The sequence below is a fragment of the Lacerta agilis genome, chromosome 16 (assembly GCF_009819535.1).
Source record: "Lacerta agilis isolate rLacAgi1 chromosome 16, rLacAgi1.pri, whole genome shotgun sequence".
Taxonomy (NCBI): Eukaryota; Metazoa; Chordata; class Lepidosauria; order Squamata; family Lacertidae; genus Lacerta; species Lacerta agilis.
The window spans coordinates 13,733,251-13,759,246 of NC_046327.1; the positions used below are offsets into that span (position 1 = coordinate 13,733,251).

General features: G+C 44.2%; 1 protein-coding gene across 1 annotated transcript in view; it reads right to left on the reverse strand.

Moving 5' to 3' along the window:
• The window catches only part of SUSD1 (sushi domain containing 1), a 34,346-nt gene extending 22,828 nt beyond the window's left edge, over positions 1-11,518 (reverse strand). The window contains exons 1-4 of the mRNA XM_033173297.1: positions 11,339-11,518; positions 8,563-8,694; positions 6,146-6,301; positions 4,181-4,333 (exon numbers count right to left, since the gene is read on the reverse strand). Of these exons, the coding sequence (XP_033029188.1) occupies positions 4,181-4,333; positions 6,146-6,301; positions 8,563-8,694; positions 11,339-11,450 (553 nt within the window). The 5' untranslated portion in view covers positions 11,451-11,518. The remainder of the gene's footprint in view (positions 1-4,180; positions 4,334-6,145; positions 6,302-8,562; positions 8,695-11,338) is intronic.
• Positions 11,519-25,996: the final 14,478 nt, after the last annotated feature.

Below are 25,996 nucleotides of genomic sequence, written 5' to 3' on the forward strand. Positions count from 1 at the left end.
ATTTAACTTCAAAGATCCTGATCAGAAATTGGGGTACACAACACAGAACTGAGGCAATCTCAGCTGCTTAAATCATGAATTTACAAATATATTTTGCTACACTTATATGTCATTACTGAGCAGTGCAAGATTCCCGGGATCTCGGCACTTAATCAAAGTTTGTTTCCTTTGGGGGAAATGAGGCACAGTGGAGACCGTAGCGCCTTTATGAAATATGGTTTATTTACACATATTTACACCTGAGCTTGGACAGAGAGAGGATTCTGAGCATCACAACTCGCAAGGGGCTTGCTCCCCGCAGCAGCGCACCATTGGGTTCAAAAGCAGCCCAAACACCATCTCTGCGTCCCCTCTACACACCTTGTCCATCCCTCGGCCTGCATGGCATCCCTCTCCACCCTTCTTCTTCCCAAAGCCCTTGCTAAAACATGACCCGAGCCTCATGCAAAAGGGACACTTTTTTCTGTGGTGACATCGCACCCCCTGTAACCCTGGCAACCTCCCCCTCCCAGCTCTGCAATTGGCTTTTGCTAACTGTCACACAGCTGGGGGAGGGACTCCACCCCACTTCCTGTCTGCCACTGAATGTCCCGATGGGTAACGACTCTGCCATCGCCTGTTTTGTTCTTTGATGGCCCCTCTCGCAAGTCAACCTCCTGAGGAAGCTGTCTTGACTTTTGTAGGCCTTGCTAAATCCATTGACTGAACCCCACATTTACTGATTTCAGAAATTATGGGGAGAACTGGCACCCAGAAATTTTAGGGGATCCTTGCCCCCTGCAAACCCATAACAATACTGTTAAGGAACTAATGGGCATAGTTTTGATGCTATACTTTTTTTGGAGCGGTTGGGTGGGGTTGGGGGGGTTGGAAGCAGCTTTGTGATGTGCCAATTTAAAACAGAAAAGCAGCTGAAACCCTTTCCCATCCGTTTTTCTGCTCAAAATCACAAAGCCAAGCAGCTTTCTCTCCCCAGTGGAAAACACCTATTTTGGAAGAAGAGAGGAACGTGAGGATAATCTGTAGCAAAGAAATGGCAGGTGAAACACCTCTCCCCATTCACATCTCTGCTCTCTGCTCAAAACTGCCCTCCAGCAGAAGCCTATTTTTAAGGGGGAAAGGTTGCAGAAAACAAAGACAAGAAAACATTGAGATTTCCAAGCCCATTTAGTGAATCTGCAGCTCTGCCTACTAACTATTCTAAAAGATTGACACTTTTGCACTTTAGGTGTGGCATTTAGGTCAGATTGGTGTTGCATGTCGAGGTCCCCAAACCACCCCTCAAATGAAACACACTTCACACAGATATTTAAGTTTAAGGTTTTTTGGCATAATTTTGGCCACAACTTTATTAAAATACAAACTATGTGAGTGGTTGCTTAGGCATTGGTTCAGACTACCTGTCCCACTGGGGACAGAACTGACATCCACCTGCCTGTGGAAGTCAGTAAAGGGAAAACACTTTGGGGAGAGAATGGGAGCCGGAGGTCTGACCCTCGCCTCTCCCCTAATGCTCCCAGTGGCTCTTGCGTGGGCCCTGGCACCCGACCGGGGGATACGGACAAGCATGGTGAGCCCCTGGATTCCTTTAACGGAATTCCCTGCACAGCAGCAGCAGCATTGGAGGGGCAGCCACAGCCAACCCTGCCCCTCCACCAAGCAATTAATAACCAATGCCTAACCGCCAACCTTACAAGTTGTGACTAACTGCTACGCAGTAGGTGAAAACCAAATGGCACCAGCCAATCAGCCAAATGGAAAAATTCCTACCAGGCCCCTGCCCCAAAAGCAGACAACCCCATGACAGGCATAGCAAGATCATACGCAGAAGCCTAATAATAGGGACGGAGGGCGGGTGATCCGATGCACGCAGCAAAGAGGAAGCTCATGCTGCATGTAAAGACATATATAACCTCTGGGCTATAACCTCTGCAACATAGAGATCTCCCCAACGACACCCAGAGCCCAATCACAGCAATGGCCATCTATACGATCCCGCCCAGCAACAGAGGGGTGACTTGCTGGCCCCCACCGCAACATGTGCTCTTCATGAAGGAGAACCCGGTTTAGTGCAAGGGCTGGAACCATCCCCTCTTTTATCAGATCCTAGAGCCGCATGCTGCAGCACATGGGACAACCAACTCTCTAAAATCCCATACTTTGCATGAGCCCTGAGTGGGTTGAGCCAGTGCCTGGTAGAGGCACTGGATGTTTTTCACCGCAGTTCTAAAACATTTCCGCGCCTGCCTGCAATGTTGCCATGATGCTACTGCAATGCCTGCATAGCATGGCCTTCTGAAATGTGCTGGCACACCTATTGGCACGGCTCATCAAAAGCCAGCACCTGTGCGCTGGTACAACGAGTCTTGCACTCAAGCAATTACGGTATATAGCCTCCTTGAAGTATTCTGCCTTTTTATGATCATTATTATAATGACTATTTCTACTGTATTATTACGATGACTGCCAAAGCACAGTTCTCAGGAGGTGCTGCTGTCTTATTTAAAATGAGTCATCCGAAGATTATGCCAACTCCACACAGCAAAGTGGTAAAAGCTCCTGGCTCTTGCAGGAGTACTGCTGTTATTGCTTCCATTTCTTTACATTCCCCCCTGAAAACACAAGTCACTGTGATTATATATTTCCCCATGAGATAACTATCAGGCTAGGCATTTTCTCAGAGAAAAAAGTGACAGGACTTGGCAGTTAAATTCTGCGTGTTCTTCCTCTTTTTAGGGTCCCAGGCACTCGTACAAACACACAAGCGACAATGTCTTACACCAAATTGCTCCAGAAAACAGAAATTAAAAAGCAGAGGGCTGTTTTACGGGTACAGGCGCAGCTACATTTTTTCTGAGTCGTATCAGGAACAGACTTTCCTGCTCCCCCTCCTACTCTTAGCAGCGGATCTGTTTCAGTGCTTGAAATGCACCCATATATAAAGTGTCCGTTTTTATTTTAAAACTTTAATTTCACTCTGGGGTTGTTGTTTTTCAGTGTGAAGGTCCATTACAAAGTCCTCCTGGTGGAGATAAAGTAATTCTAATTCTGCAAGATATACTATTTGTAAGTTTATCTAAGTTTCTTGGAGGAAGATTGGGGTACAAGTGTAACAAATGAGTAAGAAGAAATGATAAAATGAACAAAAGCAGCCTTATGAAGTAGCTGAAGCTCAGAACGTACGGTTTGTTTTTAGTAGGGATCTGAACCCCTTTGCTGTGTCCGAATCTATGGTGGATGACAATGCCCCCTATATCATATTGTTTTGGTTTTAATTTGCATGCTTTACAGTACAGGAATAAAATGGAAAAAAGGCATAAAGCATTTTACAGCACCGTGAATCTCAAGCAGCAAGCTTTTAAGAATGATGTTCCTCGTGTCTGTACAAACACCTCGTGTCTGTGCAGACACCACAAAACAACGGTAAGAGAAAGATAGGGTACTGGTTTCCCTGCAACAGAACCCAAAGGTGGAACTTTAATTAATTCATACCTTACATCACCAATTAATCATAGGAGAAGGGATGTATTCATCACATATGGATGCAACACTGAACGTAAATCATGTGCTCAATACCCATAGCGGTTTCTCCATCACCTGCCTTTCTCCTGTAACAAATCTTGAGGTGATTGCTTCCTGCTCCACACCAAAGTATTTTACTATCAATAGATGATGTATTTAGCCCAGTGTTACCTGCTCTAGAAGCACACACACAAGTCCTGTAGCCTCTGTCGTCCTTTTAAATATTAATACAGTGGTACCTTGGTTCTTCAACTTACTCCGTTCCGGGAGTCCATTCGACTCCCAAAACCGTTAAAAAACCAAGGCACGGCTTCCAATTGGCTGCAGGAGCTTCCTGCATTCAAGCGGAAGCCGCATCGGACATTCGGCTTCCAAAAAACGTTTGCCAACTAGAACACTTGCTTCCGGGTTTGCGGTGTTCGGGAGCCGATTTGTTTGACAACTAAGATGTTCAGGAATCAGGGTACCACTGTACTAGGGATTCAACCTTGGAATTGAGTGCTTGTCAATCATCCTGGCACTGCATCAGCTAGAATACTGGAAGATGGGTTTACTACTTACTGCACAATTGGGCAGAGCATACGGACATGTTTTCCCTTGTATTTAAGTACCTAAAGAGGGCTAAAACTGTACTCTTTTTAAAAATACAAATGTTCACCTTTGCACGAAGTATTCGCTGTACGTGAATGAAACGGTTCCACTCCATTTTCTGTTCGGTATCCTTCAACACAGTAGCACTCATAGCTTCCTAATGTATTCACACATCGTCCTCCAAGGCCACAGATGCCTGAGATTCCACATTCATCAAGATCTAGAAAACGTAATACAATTGTGACCATCTTTTTATGAATGCTTCAAATATTTTGAACCCCGGTGATAGGCAAGAGCCAACATGCAGCAACAATTATTGTTTAGAGCTTCCCATCACCATAAAAGAACCCTCCAGAATTGACTCCCAAGCCTCCCCCAGCTGTCAAAATGAAAGGGGAAGGGGGGAATGCTGCTGGCAAAGGGATGCAGCTCCCCTCGCCTCCCCTTACGGCCAAGGGTAGGCTGGGAGTTGCAGGCTGGCAGCACACCAAATGTCACCCCCCTCAGCGAATATACCCAGGGTGGTCCTCCCCTACCGCACCCCCCCTTCCTCTGCCCCTGCTCCTGGTGCCCCCAGGGTCAATTCTGGAGGGTTCAGGGTGAGAAGCCCCACTGCACAAGCAGAAATTAGGAAGAATTAGGAAGAACTTCCTGACAGTGAGAGCTGGTGAAAATTATAGTAAATAATATAGCAATTCATGTAGCAAACAGAGACAGCTTACCTGTCGTTTCTTAGTTTTACGGTCAAAGTGTACCGAGTGTGTCTGACTAGCTAACTCTGTTTGCAACTTATACATAAGAGTGGGGCAAGCTCACACCAAAGTTTCAAAGGTAAGGGCAAAAAGTGAACACTGGGCATAGAAGGGGATGGAAAGCCAGTAAAAACATCTGAGGAAAAGCATCACATAATTAGACAGCTGGACATAGATCAGGAAATCTTGGACTCAAGTTCTACCCCTGCCACTGATTTGCTATATGGCCTTCAAGAAGTCGAGACCTCAGATATCAGAGTACAAAACAGCCGTGGGAGCTGTTATCAGCTGTGGGAGAAAACAGATGCAAAATACGTAGAACAATAAGCCTGGACTTGGACTATGATGGAGAGGGGCTGGGGTGATCTGTCAGACCAGCAGCACGAGAGGCCTGGGTGATAGAAACCGACTCCAGCCTTGAATTGGGGCCTCCAGAGTCCATAAAGGATCATGCAGACTCCTGCTTGGTCCTGCCACTTTCTCCTGTAGAAATCTGATCTTTACTGCTGGATCAGAGCAAACATCAATTGGATTTCCTGTGGACTGACGTTTGCTCCGATTTAGCACTAAAGAGCTGGTTTTCCCAGGGAAAGCAAGTGAGGAAAACAGAAGGTTTGTCCACACTTCCAGTTGTTCTGTGCCTTAGAAAGCATGGGTCCGAACAGTTTCCCATTTGTCTCTTGAAAAAACATTAATATAGCACATTTTATGCAATTTCAATGTATATATTGCTACAAATTCAAAGCTTTACCTGGAAATTATTTTTACGAGAAAACTTGTAAATCTATTGCAGACACAAATATTCCCTTCCCTGAACAATTAATTAGGTTTTGGAGGTGGGGGAATGAAGGCTTCTCTAAATCAGTTAAAAATAATAATAACTACAACTTTTATTTTAGATTTGACTGGTATATATTTTAGTTGTCAGTTTAATCAGCATGATAGTCATTCCTGTATCTTATTAATTTTAATGAAACAATGCATTTCTAAAAATGAAATACTTTCTGCCAAAAATATATAACAGAAAATTCCCCCTCTCCTACATAACTATGTGGAAATATGGGTTTGATCTTTCTCAATTACTGCTCCCAGCAATTTTGAAAATGAAAAGTGTCAATTTAGACATGCTCAAGTAGTGAAAAGGACATACATTAAAGAGAGAAACAGCTTTAGTTGAAAACTAAAACTCTGTGTAGTGTGTGTGTGTGTGTGTGTGTGTGTTCTAAAAAGAACATAAAGGAAAACAGTAAAAATTCCTTATGACTTGTTGCTGTACTTACCTATACATTTTGTGCCATCATTGGGAATAAATATCTTGTTTTTACTGGAAGCCTGGAAGCCTTCTAGACAAATGCAATAAAAGCTTCCTTGCGTATTATGGCATGAAGCATGCTCTCCACAAATCTTGCTTGCCCCAATATCGCATTCGTTTTTGTCTGACAAAACATTAAAAAAAATTGCAGAGGTTAAAGCAAACAATTAAATATCAGTATTATTCTCTAATTATTTTCTACCATTTAAAAAAATGTTTAAAAGAGAATTGATACCGTCAGAGGCATAGCAAGGTCAGGTGGTACCCAGTGCGAAAATTTTTTTGTCACACACACACACACACACACACACACACACGGGATAGGCTTGGGAGAGACACATCTCAGGATCCTTGGAGGGGTGTGCTTTAAATCAGTTTGCAGCCAAAGAAAGGCAGAGAGGCAGGATCACGCCTGCTGGGTTGCACGTGGTCTCCTTAGAGACCCTGCCCAGCACCGAAAAGAGCGCCCTGTCTCCGGTGCAATGGAGCTGCTGGGAATACGAAGGCCGAGGCCCCCGCTCTCCCATTTCCCTACCGACCTACCCAAGTCCCTTCTCGCTGCCTTACTCCATGCTGGCACCCTCTGTTCCCATGGCAAAACAAAACAAACTTCTCCTCTTCCTTCGTCTTTCTTTCTCACCCGCATCTAAAGTACTGATCCAGCCCAGATCCACTCACTGCGTCCTGGAGAGCGCGTTCCTCTGGATGCAAAACAAGTTCAGGAATTGAGGGCTTTTCCGTCCCCTTGCAAGGATCTGTTGTCTCTCTTTGCTATGGCTCTGTCCCTATAGGAAGCTCAACCCTGCCAGGCTGAGCAGAAAGGATTCCGGAGGGCAAACTCCTCCCCTCCCCTCAGTCCCAAGGCAGGAGTTGGGGACTATCCAGTCATCCAACAGCCCAGAATGCTGTGCACCCGGGCGGGCAGGGCGAGCTGCACAGGGGGGTGGCACGATCCGCCGCGCGCAGCGGCACGGAGAGCCCCCTGCAGTGTGCCTTTTTGTCACCTCCCTCACGGATGACACCTGGGGTGGATCGCCTCCACCGTCCCCCCTTCCTACAACCCTGGATTCCATACACTTGATACCACAGGTGTATGATTCGCATAAATAAAACCATTTTTTAAAAAAGGTTGTATCCCATTTCTGCCGTACTCAGCATAGACCCAGTGAAATTAATGAACGTTACTAACTGAAGTCCATTGGTCTCAGTGGGTCTATTCTAAGTAGAACTTTAGATGTATACATCCCATTGTTCAGATAATTCACCCAATTTACTGTGAGTCCTATCTGCAGGGCCGGATTTAGGTTTGATGAGGCCCTAAGCTACTGAAGGCAATGGGGCCCTTAATATATCTAGCTGTCCTTTGTCAACAACAAACTGTCAAACATATGCTATATGGACCTAATTTATGGACCTAATATGTATTTAAAGCCATTTGCACATAACAAAATACCGTATGTATTTTATCAAAGCAAAACTGAAATACAATTAAGAAGTATATTAACAGTGAAATAATTATTAAGCTCTAACTGTAGGTAGGTTTTATTTTATTTGTTTTTTATCTTATATTTTGGAAATGTACATTGAGGGTTTTTATTTTCTTTAAAAAAAATTGGGGGGCCCCTAAGAGAGCGAGGCCCTAAGCTATAGCTTGTTTATCTTATATGTAAATCCGGCACTGCCTATCTGTGAAGACAACCTAGCATGCCAGGGGAGTGCTGGTGAGGCAAGCTTCCCACATCACAAATCCTGCCTTACCAAACTCTAAAGTCCTATATCTATATAGGTTTATGTTCTAGTAAGTGTGTCTATCTCTTTAAGGGAACAAACTTTCACAGAGAAGAAGCAGAGCAAGCTGAAAGTTGCAAGCTACGATTCATGGGGTTCAGTTTGTTCAGTAAAGGCATATTATTAATATCTAGGCAAGGGTGACCAACTCCCAAGAGACTGCGATCTACTCACAGAGTTAATAACTGGCAGTGATCTACCCCCTTGTGTTGATCTTCTTTTAGGAAGGAGGAAGGCCCATTTTTGGGGGGTTTGGGTCAAAGTTGTTGAGTTTTTTCAGGGAGGAGGTAAAATGTTGAGCTTTTTTTAGGGGAGCTACAGTTGTTCAGCTTTTTGGGGGGAGCCAATGATCTACCAGTGATCTACCGCAGATGTCCAGTGATCTACAGGTAGATCACGATCTACCTGTTGGATGTGCCTGAATTCTACGGTACATCTGAGCAGTTCTGCGTGAGCAGCAGTATGTCACGCCATCCACCCCTGGAGGCCTTTGCGTTACTATAACAAATCCTAAATTGTAACAGTTCAATTGTTATTCCACACACGCCTCTGTGAAGTTGCAAGAAATCGCATACCAGCTTGCAAATGTCCACCTACCTTGACAGTAAGTCCTCCCATTACCCACAAATCCATAATTACAGGTGCAGACGTTTTTGCCATCTCGCTGCTGGCATGTGGCATTAGCATGGCAAGTGGCGCACACGTCAGAAGGTAAAGCACTTGTGGCATCTATTAAAAAAAAAAGCACTGTAAATTAGGACTGGTAATTACCTAGCAATGCACTGGACAACTAACATTTGGGGCATTTTCAGCCTCCCAATGAATCACACTCAAGGATAACTGCAACACAGGTATACAAGATAATGTTAGTTCTCATACCAGCACCATGTGCTTCTAGAGCCAAGGAGCAGATACATGAGGCAGACATAATGATACAAGCCTTCTTCTATCCAGATAACAGGCCTGGATGGGCTCATTCCCACAAAAAGCAAAGGATTAATAATTACTGCAATGCGTTATACTGTATGTAGGGATGCCTCTGAAGGTGGTTCGGAAACTTTAGCTGGTGCAGAATTTAGCGGCCAGGTTGTAAGACGGTTTGAGCATATTACACCGATCCTGGTCCGACTGCACTGGCTACCAATTAGTTTCCAGGCCTAATTCAAAGTGCTGGTTTCGACCTATAAAGCCTTAAACGGCTCAGGACCGCGATACCTCGAGGACCGCCTCTTTCCATATGAACCTACCCAGACCCTGAGATCATCTTCTGAGGCCTTCCTTCCCTCCTCAAGAGGTCCGGAGGGTGGCAACCTGAGAATGGGGCCTTCTCTGCAGTGGCTCCCCATCTGTGGCATGCTCTCCCCAGGGAAGTTCGCCTTTAGGCACCACGCGAAAACATTCCTCTTTAACCAGATCTTTGGTTGACCTGATCAATATCCTATACCCTTTTAAAATGTGGCTCTTTGCGGGGGGGGGGGTGTGGATATTATTGGGTTATTGTTTTTATTTTTATTTTATATATTGTGATCTGTTTTGTGAACTGCCCTGAGACCTCTGGGTATAGGGCGGTATATAAACTTAATAACAACAACAACAACAACAACAACAACAACAACAACAACAATAATACAGAGTGGTGGAAAGAAAGAAATCTGAACTACAGAAGAGGTAGCATGATTGCGGCAACAAGCACTCGTGGATTATTTTATATGTTTTTTTATGTTGTCAGATGTTTGTTTTACTTTATTTTTAACTGTATTGTTTTATTCACTGATGAGTTTGCTGCTTTGGGCTCCTCTGGAAGCAAGGGCAACATAGAAATTTAAATAAAGTAATAATACTGTCACTACCTGCTCCAAAGTAGGGCAATCCACAGTCCGGTTACAACATTGAGTCTTGGCCTAGGTTTCTGCACTCATCTCCGGCACTGTGCTGCTGCCAGCCTAGGAGCAAAACTACCCAACACAGGCATGGGGATTGGGGGGGGGATGTTGGTCAGTACCCGGTACTCTTTGTAGATTACTCTGTTGGCCCCAAGTAACTCTTGGTTTTGGAGTAGCAATTTTCAGGGCCAGGACAAGGGAGAAAATAGTTAGCATCTTGAACAACACCAACTGTGATCCCGATAATTATTAGTCTACCCACCATGAGTGCTTACTATTTGCATTTTTAAGAAAAGTGAAGGCTAAATGCAGACATTAAGCCAAAGGTTCATAACATGCAAATACATTTTAAAGAAAATACTGAGCACCGTTATTTGATGTGACATAAATTTTACTCGGAATGCTAAAAATGCACAATTGAGCGCTCAAAACAAAACCTGGAAGCGGGCAACCCCCCTGCAGAAATGTGGGCGGTTTTCAGGAGAACTGCTATTTATACATATGTATGCATTAGCAGCTTAAAACGTGGCAACGTTGTCCCCCGACCCCCAAAATCATATTTACATATTGCTGTACATGCCAGAGGGGGGGGCAGGGATGTCTTCACCTGGTGTGCATTAAACCTGTTTTATTTTCCTGGTTCTCCCCCACCCCACCCCAAAAAACCCAACCCTTTTCGTGAAAGCTGTCACCATCAGTGCACATGCAACGGCTGTCTCCGACACACACACACCCTTTGGCTGCTAAGTGAACGTGGCTCAAATTTCCAAACCCAAGGAACGCTGGTTGGAGGAGATATGCAATAAACAGGCGTCTTTCTCCACGAACAACAGGATAGATATGGATCATGGCCCATGTCCTGCACACACCGCTTCCAACAGGGGAGCATGCCGGAACCAGAGTATGCAAAATTGAATAAAATAGGAGGAGGGGGCATGGGCATAACCAGGATTTATTTTGGGGGGGAGGCTTTTTGTTGGGGGGGCCAGAACCAAGTTATCTGTGATGCAATTGGTCAGTCAGTTAAGTATTTTAATTGATGGGGGGACAGGTAATCCCTGCACCATATAATTTATCACATGCACATCTTCTGGATGGCAATGCGCATCAACTGGGGGGGGGGGTTTGACTCCCTTTAAAAAATGGGGGGGGGGGCGAAGGGACCTCGGCTCCTATGGCAGCCAACACAGAATCACACAACTCATAGGAACAACACATCGTTCAGTTGCTTTTCGGTGCTCCCCCACGCCGTCCCCATCCTCGAGCTCAAAGCATCTTTTTAAAGGTGGGCTAGGGGAAAGTTAAAGAAAGTGAGCTGGAAACACGTCCTTCTTCTGCACTGTTTCCACGGTGGCTGGAGCTCAGCTCCGCCTCCGCGCGCTCCCCTCTGCACATGGCCAGAGGCACTCTTGCTCCAGCAGAGATCCACGCCGCGCGGGTGTGAAACGCGCGCTAATTTCTCCCTTTTGCGGGGCCGAGGCGACGCTTACCCGGGTCCGCCTCTCCTCCTGAAGGGGACGAGAGGAGCAGCAGCAGGAGAAGGAGCAGTAGCGACGGAGACGGAGGTGGTGGCTGCCGTCGCGTCTCCGCCGCCGGGCTCATGGCGCCTCCAGGTCCGCCTTTCCGCGCCTCCCTGCAGCTCTGAGGCCCCGGAGAGTGAAGGGCGCCTCGGGCTCGCTCTCCACGCCCCCTCGGCTGCCAGGAGCGGAGCGGTTTCTGCCCGAAGCCTCGGTTCCCGCCCGCGGAGGAGGCTTCGCCTACTGTTTTGGTCCCCACCCATAGGTGCCAACTCCCTGGGGTGCCCGAGCAAAATTCTCCAGGAAGGGGCAGGGCACCCACAAATTTCGGGCAGCAGCCAGGATTTTTTGGGGGGGGAGGGCGCAGCAGAACCTCAGTTTGCTATATATTTTTATTTATTTTTATTTATTTTGGGGGAGGGCAGCTGCCCCCCTCCTTGGCAACGCCCATGGCCAGGTGTAACAGCGACAACTTTTAAGCTCATGTCATGATGACTAAGCCCAACTCTGAACCATGTTTCTTGCTTTGTCTCAACATTTGGGGGTTTTTCAGTCCTGAGCTATTATTCCTTGAATATTGCCTATCTTCTTTCCATATGGCGCCCTTGCTGTGGTCTCTGTTTGAAACACACAAGTGGCTGTGCTGATAAGAATTATCTGTGGCTTTAGGAAACGGTGGTTATTTTCAGCTAGCAGCCAAAATGGTGATTCTTTATTTCTTTAAATCCCCTTATTCTTCCTGTTCAAACTGAGAAGTCATATTTTCTAAATGGAATATGTAGTTACAGTCTGGGGGGAAAAACGCATCTGAAAAATCCAGCCGCAATCTTCAAAAATACCTGTATTTTTTAACAGCAGGACAGCTAACAAGTGTAATTTAGGTCAGGGTAACAGCACAGAGTTTAAAAACAAAGCCTTCTCCAGTTTCACCTCTCTGATCTAATTAAAACCAGCAGCGGGCGATCTCTGAAGCAAAATAGCTGTAAATCAATTGTTTGCTTCCTTTTGGCTATTTTCTTGTAAGCCATCCCAATAACTTTATGTTACACAGGGTTGCAAACAAATGTCACAAGTAAATGAAAATCTGCTTATGGCTACCTGATGAGCCCAAATTATAAGAATACTACAGACAGAGGTGGTTATTTGGAAGTTACAATGTTTGAGATCCTAAGGGCTGCACACAGCATTGAAAGTTTGTCGCACACTTCAGTCCATTTTGCAATGCTTGCAGTGGGAAACATGGTCAGGAAGCTAGAACCTCACGTTGTGGAAGTTGTTGCAACATCATTTCAGTCAATTCCTTGGTCATATGCTACCCTGCACATGGGATTGTAAAAGGGAAACCAAAAGGTCTGTTGCAACATGTTACAACTCAAGCTGTCCTGTGCAATTCTTACCATGCCTGCTCAGAAGTAAGTCCGGATGAATTCAGCGGTGGGGTGTATTCCCCAGAAAGGCAGGTTAGGATTGCAGCTGTAGTCTTTCGAAGCATAACTGAGTTCCCATTTTCACAATCAGTTCCCAGTGTAGTAGACTAGTTGGTCAAAGAGATAAGCAACTACTTGACATTCAGAAGACATCTGAAGGCAGCCCTGTTTAAGGAAGTTTTTAATGTGTGACATTTTAATGTATTCTTGGTTGGAAGCCTCCCAGAGTGGCTGGGGAAACCCAGCCAGATGGGCGGGGTACAAATAATAAATTATTATTATTATTAGTTATACCATAAAAAGGAAAACGGTGCTGGTCATGAAAATGGACTTGATGTTAGAAAATAGGAGGTCGCAAGTTAGAAATGGTTTACTTTCCCATCAAGCTACTGTATTTTCTCTTGTCCTGAGAAGTATTAGAAGGTTCAACTGCCTTGCATTGGAAGTACACTAACAGTTTACGCAGCATACTTTCAACAGGCTCTTCAATTCTTTCAAGCATAAATATAGACATTTAAATACAGCAAATAAATATGAAGGAGTTTTATGGCTTTGCTAGCAGTTATATATATGTATAATGTTTCATGTATAATGAAAGTTACCCTTCAGTAACTTGGAAGTAAGCTCAGTGAATATGGATTACCCATTCAAAATGCAACTTGCATTTATTCTTGTATGCTCTGTTGGTTGCCTGCTGACCAGATGAGATGAGAGTTGACGAAATCTGATGGAAGGCTGCCTATTCGTGCCTCGCATGGGGAACAAATACTGTCCTGGCCTATTTGCAAATCAGATTAATTAACAATTCCTCCTGTTTCTCCCATTAGGTGACAGGGCAAGCATAAGCAATAAAGTGGGACTGAAAAATGGCTGGCCAGACTAGGGTTCTCTAATTCTCATCAAAAACGCTTCAGTGGTTATTGTGCCACCTAAGTGTTTTTCTTGTAATAACACTCACTGCGAAGAAAACATGCTATCACTCAAGTCTGATGGTGTTGGTAGTGTCTCTTAAGTTCATATTTCTTGTGATTCCTCACCCACAAAAGCGTAAAATACACAAACAGAACAAGAAAACCAACACATTTTGAACACAGCTACCACTATAGAAGTATAGGGAGGGGAAGTAATGTGATGTAAATTTAATATACATTGTTACCTCTGGTTGTGGACGGGATCCGTTCTCAAGGTCTGGTCGGATCCCGAGGTTTCCGCAACCTGAGGACGTGCACAGGGGCGTAGCAAGGGGGGCGAGGGGGCGGTCTGCCCCGGGTTCCATAATGGAGGGGGTGACAAATTATCAAGGAACAATTTTTTTGGGGGGGGGAATTGAAATTATTTGGGGGGGGGGAATTGATTTTTTTTAAATGCCTGCTCCAAAGGTCTTATCTTACTATACTAGGGATTATATAGCTATATATGAAATTTCATGCATATCAGTTAATATCTTGACCCTCCTCCACCAAAATAGCTGTTCACTTGGCTGTTTTCCTATGTCATGAAGGCTGAAATTTCAGTTCAGTGGAGCACTTACTGTTCCCAAACCTAACCCTGTGGAAAGCCATCTAATTATTTCCCGTTTTTAATGGAAGCAGCTCCTCCCCTGCTGGCCAGGGACTGGGTGGGAAGACCTCGCCTACTTTGAGAGAAAAGCCTCAGCCCTCAAAGCAAGTGGGAGCCATTTCCCGTGCTTACAGGGGGGTGTATTCCTCCCCCTGCATCAGCCCCTATCTATTGCCGCCGAGCCCCTCAGCCGGCCAATAGGGTTAGCTGGTGGGCGGAGCCTGGCTGCCTTTGAGCAGCTGCTGCTTCCTGTCCTGTTTTGATGGGATCAGACAAGAAGACAATGGGGCTCCATTGCGCGGAGCACATGGCTGCCCTCCTCTTCGCTGGCTGCCCTCCTATTTGCTCCGCTCCAAGGCCGAGGCCGCTTGGAGTTTACATTGATGCTCCGCCCACTTTTGCTTCTGACTCCGCCCACCACTGACATGTGACTGTCCCGGGATAGGTGAGACTGCTGATCCCTTATTTTTAAATCCGAAACTTGACAGCTATGATCCCGCCCTCCCCAGCCAAAGCTGGGGTGCAAAGATCCCCCCGGTGCCCCCCCCACCCAGGTTGCCCAGTCCCAGGCGTGCAGGAGGATGGAGCCAGCTGGCTGCCTCAGCATCTCGCTGGCTCAGTCACCCCCAAACTCGTGGCACAGAGCTGCCCGCAGCAGAAGAGCCCACTGCATCGCTCCAACCAACAGGCAGGCTCTTCCTTGGACACAACTCTCGGGCCCCGGACTCTCGGCCTGGTGCCCCTGAGAGCCCGACGCTCTGCACCCCAGCGCCTATAAGACAGCCCCGTACCATCCCAACATTTGTGCTTATGAAGTTGATGTGAATTTAACTCTGTTTTAGTATTTTAGCTATTTGTATGTTTTAAAGTATTGTGATTTTTTTCCATGATTTTGGTGTTTTTATATTTTTGATGGGTTCCCCCTCCCCCCAAAAGTGGTGTATAAATTTTATGAAATAGGTATTATAAAATAATATTTCACAGGTGCACTCATGCAGACAGAGTGTTTGTAACATCCTATATTTCATCTGTCCAATTGCGTGTGTTGTTTATTCCTTATACATATCCAGATGCAGAATAATAGTGACCTTTGTGGGGAAGGAAATGGTCACCTTCAAATATTAATTGAATGCAGCACACACTCCTTGTTTAGATAATCTATAGTATCCCCTCAAGAGACTATACTCTTCTATGAGATATGGATTCATCTGCAGTGAAAACGTTTGCCACTTGAATGAGAAGTCAGATTTGCGACTAGAGCATACAACCTAGCTTTTTTTGTATTAAAAACCTTTTAACCCAAATACATACCTTTCCCTAGACTGATAAACACGGCTGAAGGTTAAAAGCAGGGCTCTTCATGAGCTTACCAAAAGATGGCAAGTATATGGACTGAAAAGTAGACTATGAGCAAAGAATTTCATAAAGACTTACAGAAAATACGTTTCTTTCCTCTTTGCAATTGACGGTCTGTCTACATTGCAGGAAAAAAAGATTTGCAGCTTATATATTATATGCCTTATTACAAACTTCACTGCGGTAGCATATCCCCAAAGTGTGGATGACAATAATTTGTATAATATACCCACCTGTAACTCATTCTTTAACTTGTATAAGTTACCGGGTATGTGCTTATGCACACTCATAGGTTATGATGGTGCTAGAGAAGTATGCTGTTATTTGATGCATGCTTGCTTTGTGTTTTATTAGCTAAAACGAAGGCTTCGATGTCATGTGTTCATGCAGTGTAATAGTGAGAAGGAGTGGGCCTCTTAAGTATGGCCTATGTGCTGTTTTTCATCAAAGCTTTTTCTTTACTTAAAGAATATTTCTGAGGATTGTGCCTCATGGCAGAATCCACCGCCTGGTTTCTGCAACTTGGATAATGCCCCTTAAGGGTGGCTATATGATTATAAACACCCACTCAAAAGAGATGTGACAACTTAAGTCAGTTTGGCTCCTGTGTCCATTAACAAGGGGGAGCTCCACCTGCGATTATCTTTTGCACTTGGCAAAATCAGAGACGGCAGAAATAAAGCTGGAAGAGGATCAATAGCAGTGATAGAGCAGGACTTCATAGCTCATTGACGCCAGAATAAGTCACGATACATATGCAAATTGTCCTGATACACTACACACACATACACACACACGTTTGCGCGAACACACACCAGACTAGGGATCGTTTTGCTGCACAAATTTTGTTTTACTCTAGCATGCATTTGAATTATGGTGGTGGAGGAGACTCTTGAGAGTCCCATGGACTGCAAAAAGATCAAACCTATCCATTCTCAAGGAAATCGGCCCTGAGTGCTCACCAGAAGGACAGATCCTGAAGTTGAGGCTCCAGTACTTTGGCCACCTCATGAGAAGACTCCCTAGAAAAGACCCTGATGTTGGGAAAGATGGAGGGCAAAGGAGAAGGGGACGACAGAGGATGAGATGGTTGGACAGTGTTCTCGAAGCTACTAACATGAGTTTGGCCAAACTGCGAGAGGCAGTGAAGGATAGGCGTGCCTGGCGTGCTCTGGTCCATGGGGTCACGAAGAGTCGGACACGACTGAATGACTGAACAACAAAAGCATGCATACTGCTTAGGAATGAGGGGACCCTGCAGTTTATTATTGCCTCCTGCCATCCCACCATCTTTTTTTTTTTTTTTTTTTTTTGGTCCACTTAGGCCAGGTCAGGAATAGGAATGTGCTTTCTGAGCAACACTGATTCATCTGGGACTCCCCCATACTTGCTGGCTAGCTGTACTCACATTCTTATCTGCAGCTGCCACTGCCTGTATGTGAGCCGGCGATTGTTAGTGCAAAAGGGGGTGTTCCTGCTGTAAGTGGTGGATGCATGCAATATCACAACTCAATTTTTATATTATATATATAATTTTTTATTATTTTCCAATTAAACCAATTACATCAAACAAAACATTTATAAATATACACACTTATATCCTCGCTCTGCCGAGCTACGACTTCCCTCCTTCTCGTCAGCAGGTTTTCTAGTCCATTCTAATCGGGCAGTTTTTTTATTATTTAAGTCTGTTGTACTATGCCCTAGGTTTATTCCAATCCCGCTAGTGTTTTCAAACTTCCACGGTTCAACCTTATATATTTCATGAAATTACTCCAATCTCTTTGGAATCTTGAGTCGTCCTGGTTTCTGACCCTGCCCACAACTCAATTTTCCTTAAGAGCACAGAAGTGGGCCCTGTGCACACAACAGGAAATTACTGCCTAAAGAGATGTTTTGTTGTGCTGACAGCAAAGGGCCTTCTCACAAGTTATGCATTTAAAGCAGCATCTACAATACATGACCATTGCCTAATATGCAGTTTCCCCCCCCAAACAGGATGCTGTTACTAAATCACTGCAGCTATAGCCAGGAACCCGACACAACTACATTTGCGCCATAGTGCAGTTACCGGGAAATTTTTTTTCACTGCCTGCTTCACTGTAGCTTTCATTTTGTCAGCAGAATGCAAGAGATCAGCCGTTGGAAACGGCATGCTGTAGCAAGAATACAGGTGCCCAACATTTCATAGCCTCCATGGTTCCCAGCCCAATACGCTGACCAGTTGCGAATTATTTTTCAAACAGTGAGATGTAGTGAGGGCTGGATTTAAAGAAAGAGTAGGTCAGCATTTATAATATCCCCTTTAAGTATTCATCCTTTACCCCACCCCCCTCCTGTCCATCACAACCCTTCCCATTACTTTCCCCATCCCCCACAAGTCCCCCCCCCCCGAAACCAGAGGGAAAACGGTGTATGAGACTGGAAGAAACATTTAGGTATTTGATAAGATGTGATTTTTTAAATATTTGAAATTGGAATCAGAAGAAATATAGGCTACAGTATAACAAAGTTAAGAGAGGATAAAAGAAGTTGAGATGTGGAATTTGATGTTTTGTTTGATAAGAATAAGATTTAAGATATGTTGATTATAATTGTAAGATTAAGATTAGGTGTTAGAAAGTAGATTTTACAAAGTTACAAAGTTACTAAAGAAGATTAGAAATGAACGCAGAGAGGACGTGAGGAAGTCCCAAACTTAGGATTTTAAAGAGGATAAGGATGGATAAATAAGTGTTTTGCTTGTGTGTTTTTTGTTTTGTAGTTTTTGTAGTGTTTGTATTTGTATTTTGTGTATGTTTATTATTAAAATCCAATAAATTTTTATTAAAAAAAATTAAAGAAAGAGTAGGCAACTTAATGATTGATAAGGCTATCAATCGCTAGTAGTCATGATGACCAGTGCTTTTTTCCCCAGCCGGAACTCACTGGAACTCAGCCCCGACACCTCTCAGGTGGATGCCATTACCATTACAGTGGTACCTCTGGTTAATTCTACTTAATTCGTTCCGGAGGTCCGTTCTTAACCTGAAACTGTTCTTAACCCGAAGCACCACTTTAGCTAATGGGACCTCCCGCTGCCACTGCTCCGCCAGAGCACGATTTCTGTTCTTATCCTGAAGCAAAGTTCTTAACCTGAAGCGTTATTTCTGGGTTAGTGGAGTATGTAACCTGAAGCGTATGTAACCCGAGGTACCGCTGTATAAGAGAACAAGGGAGATGTTCGTGGTGAGTTCCAGCACCTCTTTTTCTAGAAAAACAGCACTGATTATGACTATATTAGATACTGGCTAAAGCAAAGACATCACCTTGCCGACAAAGGTCCATGTAGTTAAAGCTATGGTTTTCCCAGTAGTAATGTATGGAAGTGAGAGCTGGACTATAAAGAAGGCTGATCACCGAAGAATTGATGCTTTTGAATTATGGTGCTGGAGGAGACTCTTGAGAGTCCCATGGACTGCAAGAAGATCAAACCTATCCATTCTTAAAGAAATCAGCCCTGAGTGCTCACTAGAAGGACAGATCCTGAAGTTGAGGCTCCAGTACTTTGGCCACCTCATGAGAAGAGAAGACTCCCTAGAAAAGACCCTGATGTTGGGAAAGATGGAGGGCACAAGGAGAAGGGGACGACAGAGGATGAGATTGTTGGACAGTGTTCTCGAAGCTACTAACATGAGTTTGGCCAAACTGCGAGAGGCAGTGAAGGATAGGCATGCCTGGCGTGCTCTGGTCCATGGGGTCACGAAGAGTCGGACACGACTGAACGACTGAACAACAACAACAAAGATACTGGCTGCCCCAGTATCTGAGGCAGAATATGCTTCCTGGTTCCTTGCATTGTGCGATGTCAGGACATCAGGCGCATGACATGACAACGTCACTGTAAGGGGCTGGGCAGAGGAGGAGGAGGAATGGTGGAGACCGCCTCCCCATCCTGACCCTTCCAGGGAGGAGGAAGAGGAAGACAGTATCGATTTACAACAGTGGTTTGTGGGAGGTCACAGCTCAGAGGCAGATGAAAGGAAAAGTTGGGATATGATGGGAGAGGAAAAGCAGGCAGAGCTGGAGCAGCAGCTGGCTGACACGTCACTGGAAAGCATTCCAGACCCACCATCTCCCAGAAGCTGGCGAGCCTTAAAAGTAGGAGAGCAAAGAGCTCAAAGACAGAGGGCATGTAGCAGCACCCATAGAAGTGACGAATGAGGAAGTGGAAAAAACGGGGGTGGAGATTAACTCGGGACGTCATTATCCAATAAGCTGGGTTCTATAGCCTCTCTCTGTAAAGTTTGAAATAAAAAAAGGACTGTAAGAAACTTTTCCTTGTCTTTATACTTTCCTGGGCCACCAGCCGGGAGCCGCTGACAGCATCCTGGCACCCCCTCAATCCTGTTAAGAAGATGGTGCCTCTGTCACAAGGAGGAGGACTCATGTCCTGCTTGTGGCATCCGGCTGGCCACTGTGAGAACAGAATGCAAACCAAGATGGTCTTATGAAATGTCTGCTTATCAATACACTGGCCACAGCATCTAACTTCAGATGTTCATCGCTGTAGGTAGGGTGGGAGAGTTTGAAGATAAAGCAGAAGACATGGTTTGAAAACGTTGAGAACAGAGATAATAAGTAGGCGTAGCTGCTGTTTCCTATTGATGTCCCCAACCCCAGTGCGCCCCGCTCCTAGCAGCTGAAGAAACAGTCGAATGGAAAATTCACACGGCTGTGAATAAAGCTGAAGTGTGTGGTGGGGGAGATGCTCCCCAAAACAACGAGGACTGAGAGTGTTCAATTAATATATAATGCTGACTGTTACGGGGAGAAAAACAGAAATGTGGGTTAGAGAAGGAAAAGAGGGCAGAGGAAGAAGACACACAGAAACAAAAAGTGTAGAAACTAGGGCACATCATGTTTCACACTGAGAAGTTATTTTAAAATGTACTGTACCCAGGAACAGCACAATGAGCTGCCCATATAACATCAGCGGAGAAATACAATGTTTTAATGTAGCGGGGATAGCATACAGCACTCTTCACAGCAACCCAAACTCCTGAAATGAAGAATATTTACCCACCTAAAACAAGCCAGTGATTACTGAGCATTCTCACGGGGCATAGAATAATGGCTGGTGGAAGGGGGGGGGAGAAAGAATGAAACCCCAACAGCACTTCTCTCTACAATATTCTGTTACAGGGCCCCTTGTGCTTTAAAAGCAGTGTGGCATAGAATCGCCTTACATTCAAGGGTCTCAGGAAAAGAATCTGCAACTTCCAATCCCAAGCGACTCCAGTAACTCCCATATCCAAAAGGCCTGGTGTGAATATAGAGAATGTGGAGGTTATGTTCTGGGTAAAGTGCACAAAGCCAAAATCACATATAGTCAAAACACACTGGGTGCAACAGCATGTGGGATTGCGTAAATCCGCCCCCAAGATGCCCTCTGTGGCGGAATAATGCCTGCTGATGATTCAGGTTCATCATGGGCTAACCTATCACTCCCATTTTAGGTAGGTGTTCCCTGGGAGGCGGAGCTAGTTGGCATTCTAAAAGGAGGGGGAAGAACGGTTGAAAGGCAGTTGGGGGTTTGGCAGTTGGGGGTGGAGGTTGAGAGAGAGAAAATGAGAGGTTAGGCTTTGGGGAATGGGAGGAAAGGTGATTACCATTGCTAAAGGGATGCAGGAAATATTATAACAAAGCTGAATTACATGAGAAGATTTGTACCAGTAATAACCCGAGACACCCATGTTTTCAAGTTACCTAATAAAGTTAAATGTGCTTAAACGGTCGTTGACTCTGGCAGTGTATCAGTACCTTAGGAGGTGAGACTAAGAGGAGAGAACAAAGCTTTCCTGGGGAAGAGGAAACTGTTTGCTTATTCTCCTGTCATACAGAGGGCTGGACAGTGAAGCCAAGTGTGCCACTTATTTGCCTAAAGGGAAGGCAAACTGCAGTAGTTGGGAACCCTGGTAGGGAGATCCCATAGGTGGCAAGAGGTTTTCAAACGTAGAGCCCTGAGGTACCCCAGAGACAACTCCCATATGAACACTGAAGGATTCATCCTGGTTGTCAGTGAAACTTAGGGAGAGTCACTGTTGGGGAAGTATTGAAGGGAAGGGAATAGGATCCCTCACACCCTCCCCCTTTGTAATCCCCTCCCATGTGTGTAAAGCTGAATGTGCCCAAGTTAATGCACATGGGTCTACTATAGTGATTTCAAACTGTTGCTAGTTAGCAAGCACCCCTTGGTTTTTAAGGTGGCTTGATTTCTTAAGGATCATTGTCAGGTAGTGATGGTGAGGAAACACAGGGCAGTTGCCATACTGTGTCCCTCAGGGTTTAAGGTTCTCACCTATGATGCTTTTAGGTCATCAACACGACAACACACAGCTCTGTTTCTTCATCTAGTGCCAGAGAAGTTGCAGATATCCTGAACGGGTGCCTCAAGGTGATAAATGGGCTGGATGAGGACTCATACATTTACACACAAACCAGACAAGACAGAAATTTCCCATGATCAGGAAGATGGACTGGGATTCAACTTGCTTTGAGATGGGGTGGCAGTCCCTCTGAAGAACTGGAGAATTCCTAGGAGGTGCCAGTGGCCAGGTGTCTCTTTGCATTGTTTAGGCTGGTGCGGTAGTTGTGCCCGTTCCAGAGGTCTGGCTCAACTAGAACAAAATATGCTCTAGCACCATCTAGACTGGATTTGTGCAATGTACTTTCCAGTGGTGTTAGCAGCCAGTTACCCCACAGACTCACAGAACACCTGCCCTGCAATGCCTGCACCAATTACCAGTTTCTCCCCGGGAATAATTTGAAGTGTTTTTGTACATTGTAAAGCCCTACCTGGTGCTGCTTCCTATATCAACTTGCCCACTTATTCATATCTTGCAGGAATGCCCTTTTTGGTATCCTGCCAACTGTGGAAAAGTACAGCTGCTTGGGGGACAAGAAATAGAGCCTTCCTGGTGGTTGTACCAGTATTACAGAATGCCATGCCTCAGGAGGCAAACATGGCTCCATCTTTTGAGTGTCTGACAAAAGGTGGCCAGAACAAAGTTTTTACAAGCCAGCGAAAGGCACGAGTTATTGACAGTGGAAAACTATTTGTGATGTGTCGTGCTTCTTCCCGCTGAGTTTGGCGATATTATACTTTTTATTTGTAGGTTTACATGACGTGAGCCAACATGTAATTCATGCATCTTAGAAAGGTAGGCATGTGTAAAAAAAAATCTATTAAATAAATGTTTAGATTAAAGAAGAGGCACAAATAAGGTAGTGCAATCCTTAGGCATCTCAGCAAGACTCTATAAACTTTAAACCATGGGTAGGCAAACTAAGGCCTGGGGCCCGGATCCGGCCAAATCGCCTTCTAAATCTGGCCTACGGATGGTCCGGGAATCAGTGTGTTTTTACATGAGTAGAATGTGCCCTTTTATTTAAAATGCATCTCTGGGTTATTTGTGAGGCATAGGAATTCATTCATTCTCCCGCCCCCCTTAAAATATAGTCCGGCCCCCCACAAGGTCTGAGGGACAGTGGACCGTCCCCCTGCTGAAAAAGTTTGCTGACCCCTGCTGTAAAGAGTCATGGCGAGCGGCTCAGCAGAAAACGTTGAACAATTGACTTTTGTAAAATATTGAAGCTACTCAAGTTGTTCGTATTGGGTTATAGCCAATAAATTAACCACAAATGACTTCTGCTCCGGAAGTAGAATTTCCCCTTCCCACGTGTCCTGCATGCGTGCACACACACAAATATGCTCCAAGGGTTCCCCTTAAGCTTCCAGAGCAGATGGGGGGTATATGAGGGGGAAGGGGAGGGGAGGAAGCGATTGCCCAAGTGGAAGTCATTCTGCTTACACAATGCCTTTGTTGGATAGCACTGTTGAAAGACTTGTTTTGCCCGCGCATGAGAAACAAGAGTCAGCCGCTTCTTGTTTCTTTAGAATTATGTGATGTTACTTAAAACATAAGGATGCTCTGTGAGAATGTAACTTTGTCACAGACTTTAAACACAACCTGGAGAGCAAGTGCAGATGGCCAATAGAAGAAAGGAACACAAAAGAGAGACAGACATTAGCTTTACAATTAAGGGGTGGGGGGTGGGGGACACCCAAAGTAATAGACAAGAACGCAGAAAAATTTGAGAGTACAGATGTCATGACATTTATTAAGAGGCATGCTACAACTAGAGTTGTTAGAAAAAGAGTTAAGTATAGATACTCAAGTAATACTCAAATACACAAAACTTAAAAAGAAATGGAGCATACGGCAGTGTACAGAAGTTCAAATTAACCATGCACTACGCAGTTAGAAAATAGGTTTTCTTTAATATTTCAACTTCTTTGCATTTATAACATCAAGTCATCTCAACAACATGAAATCCTTTCCCCCCCTCCAATTGCCACAAGCTGCTTAACAAATGAAAGCTGGTACTGTTGCTTATCAAAATATACAAGATAATTGATGTTTTTTCTTTAAATATAAAAACCATTTTATACTTGTTCCCAAAAACCTTTTTTTTTGACAGGTAAAAAAATGTTGTTATAAATATTTACAGCATTTTCTTGTGTTAGATGAATATTTTTACAAACTTAAAAAGGGATTTATGAAGACATGAAAAGGGAATGTTTTGACTCTTGTAACTGCGCACCATTCTTTCTCTTAACACAGCACTCTGTTTCCATCAGCCTCTTGCCTTATGCCATTACATTTGGTTTGCTTTTCTCTTTCTTTCTTTCTTTCTTTTTTAAAAAAATCTAATTTCCCATTAAGTAGTCCATTCACCAATAACATTCATATAAAAGGCCACTTTACACCGAGTCTTTCAGGGGGGAAAAATAGCTTGAGAAAGAGAGAGAACTGGCAAGATGTCTCAGTAAAACCAGAGCAGACAATCTTTGGTCATTGCAATGAGGTGACAAATCTGATACAACAATTTGCTTGGTCAGCAACTGTATTTTGAGACTGGGGTGAGTTGTTTTCAGGAACTGGAGAATGAATTTGGAAAACAACAACCAAAAAAAAAAAAACATGGTCAAAGGGAGATGAATCTAAGTACATCGCTGGTTAGACTTTTCACTATTCATTCCCAATACTGCACATAGATCCAAGAATTGAAAATTCTACCAAAGCATGCACTCTTCATTTATAACTGAGGATTTCTGGATACAAGGATCCTCAATATTTAATAATTTCCCAGTTACAAGCTACTGTGACAACCACGAGCCACATGCCTAGAGTTGAACATGAATTCCTGTGTGGTGCAGCTTGATTCATATTATAATGGTAGAAAGCAAAGGGATACTAAACTCAAATGAAACAGTTAGCAATTGACTTTCACATATGGATAGTTCATGGGTCATTTGGTTTTTGTTTTTGTTTTACTATATAAATACACATTTTCTTGAAAACAATAGTATTTATTCTAAAGACTGAAAGAGATAGCAAAAAAATTACACAAGACTAGTGAAGGCACATAAACTTTGGTCCTATATTGTTTTCTTCTTCGTAAAAACCCTGAAATTAAATATTCGAAGTTTTAAATTTCTTCAAATAATTCCTAATTGTTAAAGATTTGATTTAAAAATTAAGAACAGTCTCATATACCACAGACAGATAATTGCAAAGACAATTAGGAGTTAGTTTGCTGCAAGAAAATCTGTGTGTGACCTGAACAGTTTTCAGCACAACTGTTTTAAATCTGACAGTTTTGTTCAAAGTTACCAGTCCTCAAAAAAAGTCAAGGCAAATAAAAATGGCTTTAATACAGTAAACTACTCAGCCCCTCTCCTTTGAAAATAGCAGTACATACTACATAGAACAGGATGAAGACTGAAAGAGCACATCTCAGGTTTGTCATTCCCGGGGGGGGGGGGGAGCCCATAGCCAGCTGTCTCTCACTTGGTCATAGTAAAAAGCTCGTTCACTGTAAAATTCACACGCTCTGCTTTTATTTTACAGCAACAAGATTCCACTGCGCAATCTCTCCGTCTGGGAAAAAAGAGGTGTCACGTGGACAACTCAAGGCTACATTCGGAGATAGATAGAGGCACAAGGAGCCCTCAATAAATTCTCCAAGCACAGTAATCGTGCAACTGGTGGGAGACATGAAAGGCAACCAAGTTTGGGGTCAAGGCTTAACATGAACATTTCTTTGAAGTTTTGTAACTTGCAAAAAGTGTCTGGGTGGGCTTAGTTGATTTAACGGTGCAATCAAAAATTTCATTAAGAGTTTTAAAAGCCCCTCTCCCCAGATGATCGTGGGGCTACAAAGCAAAGACTGCAAGACATGA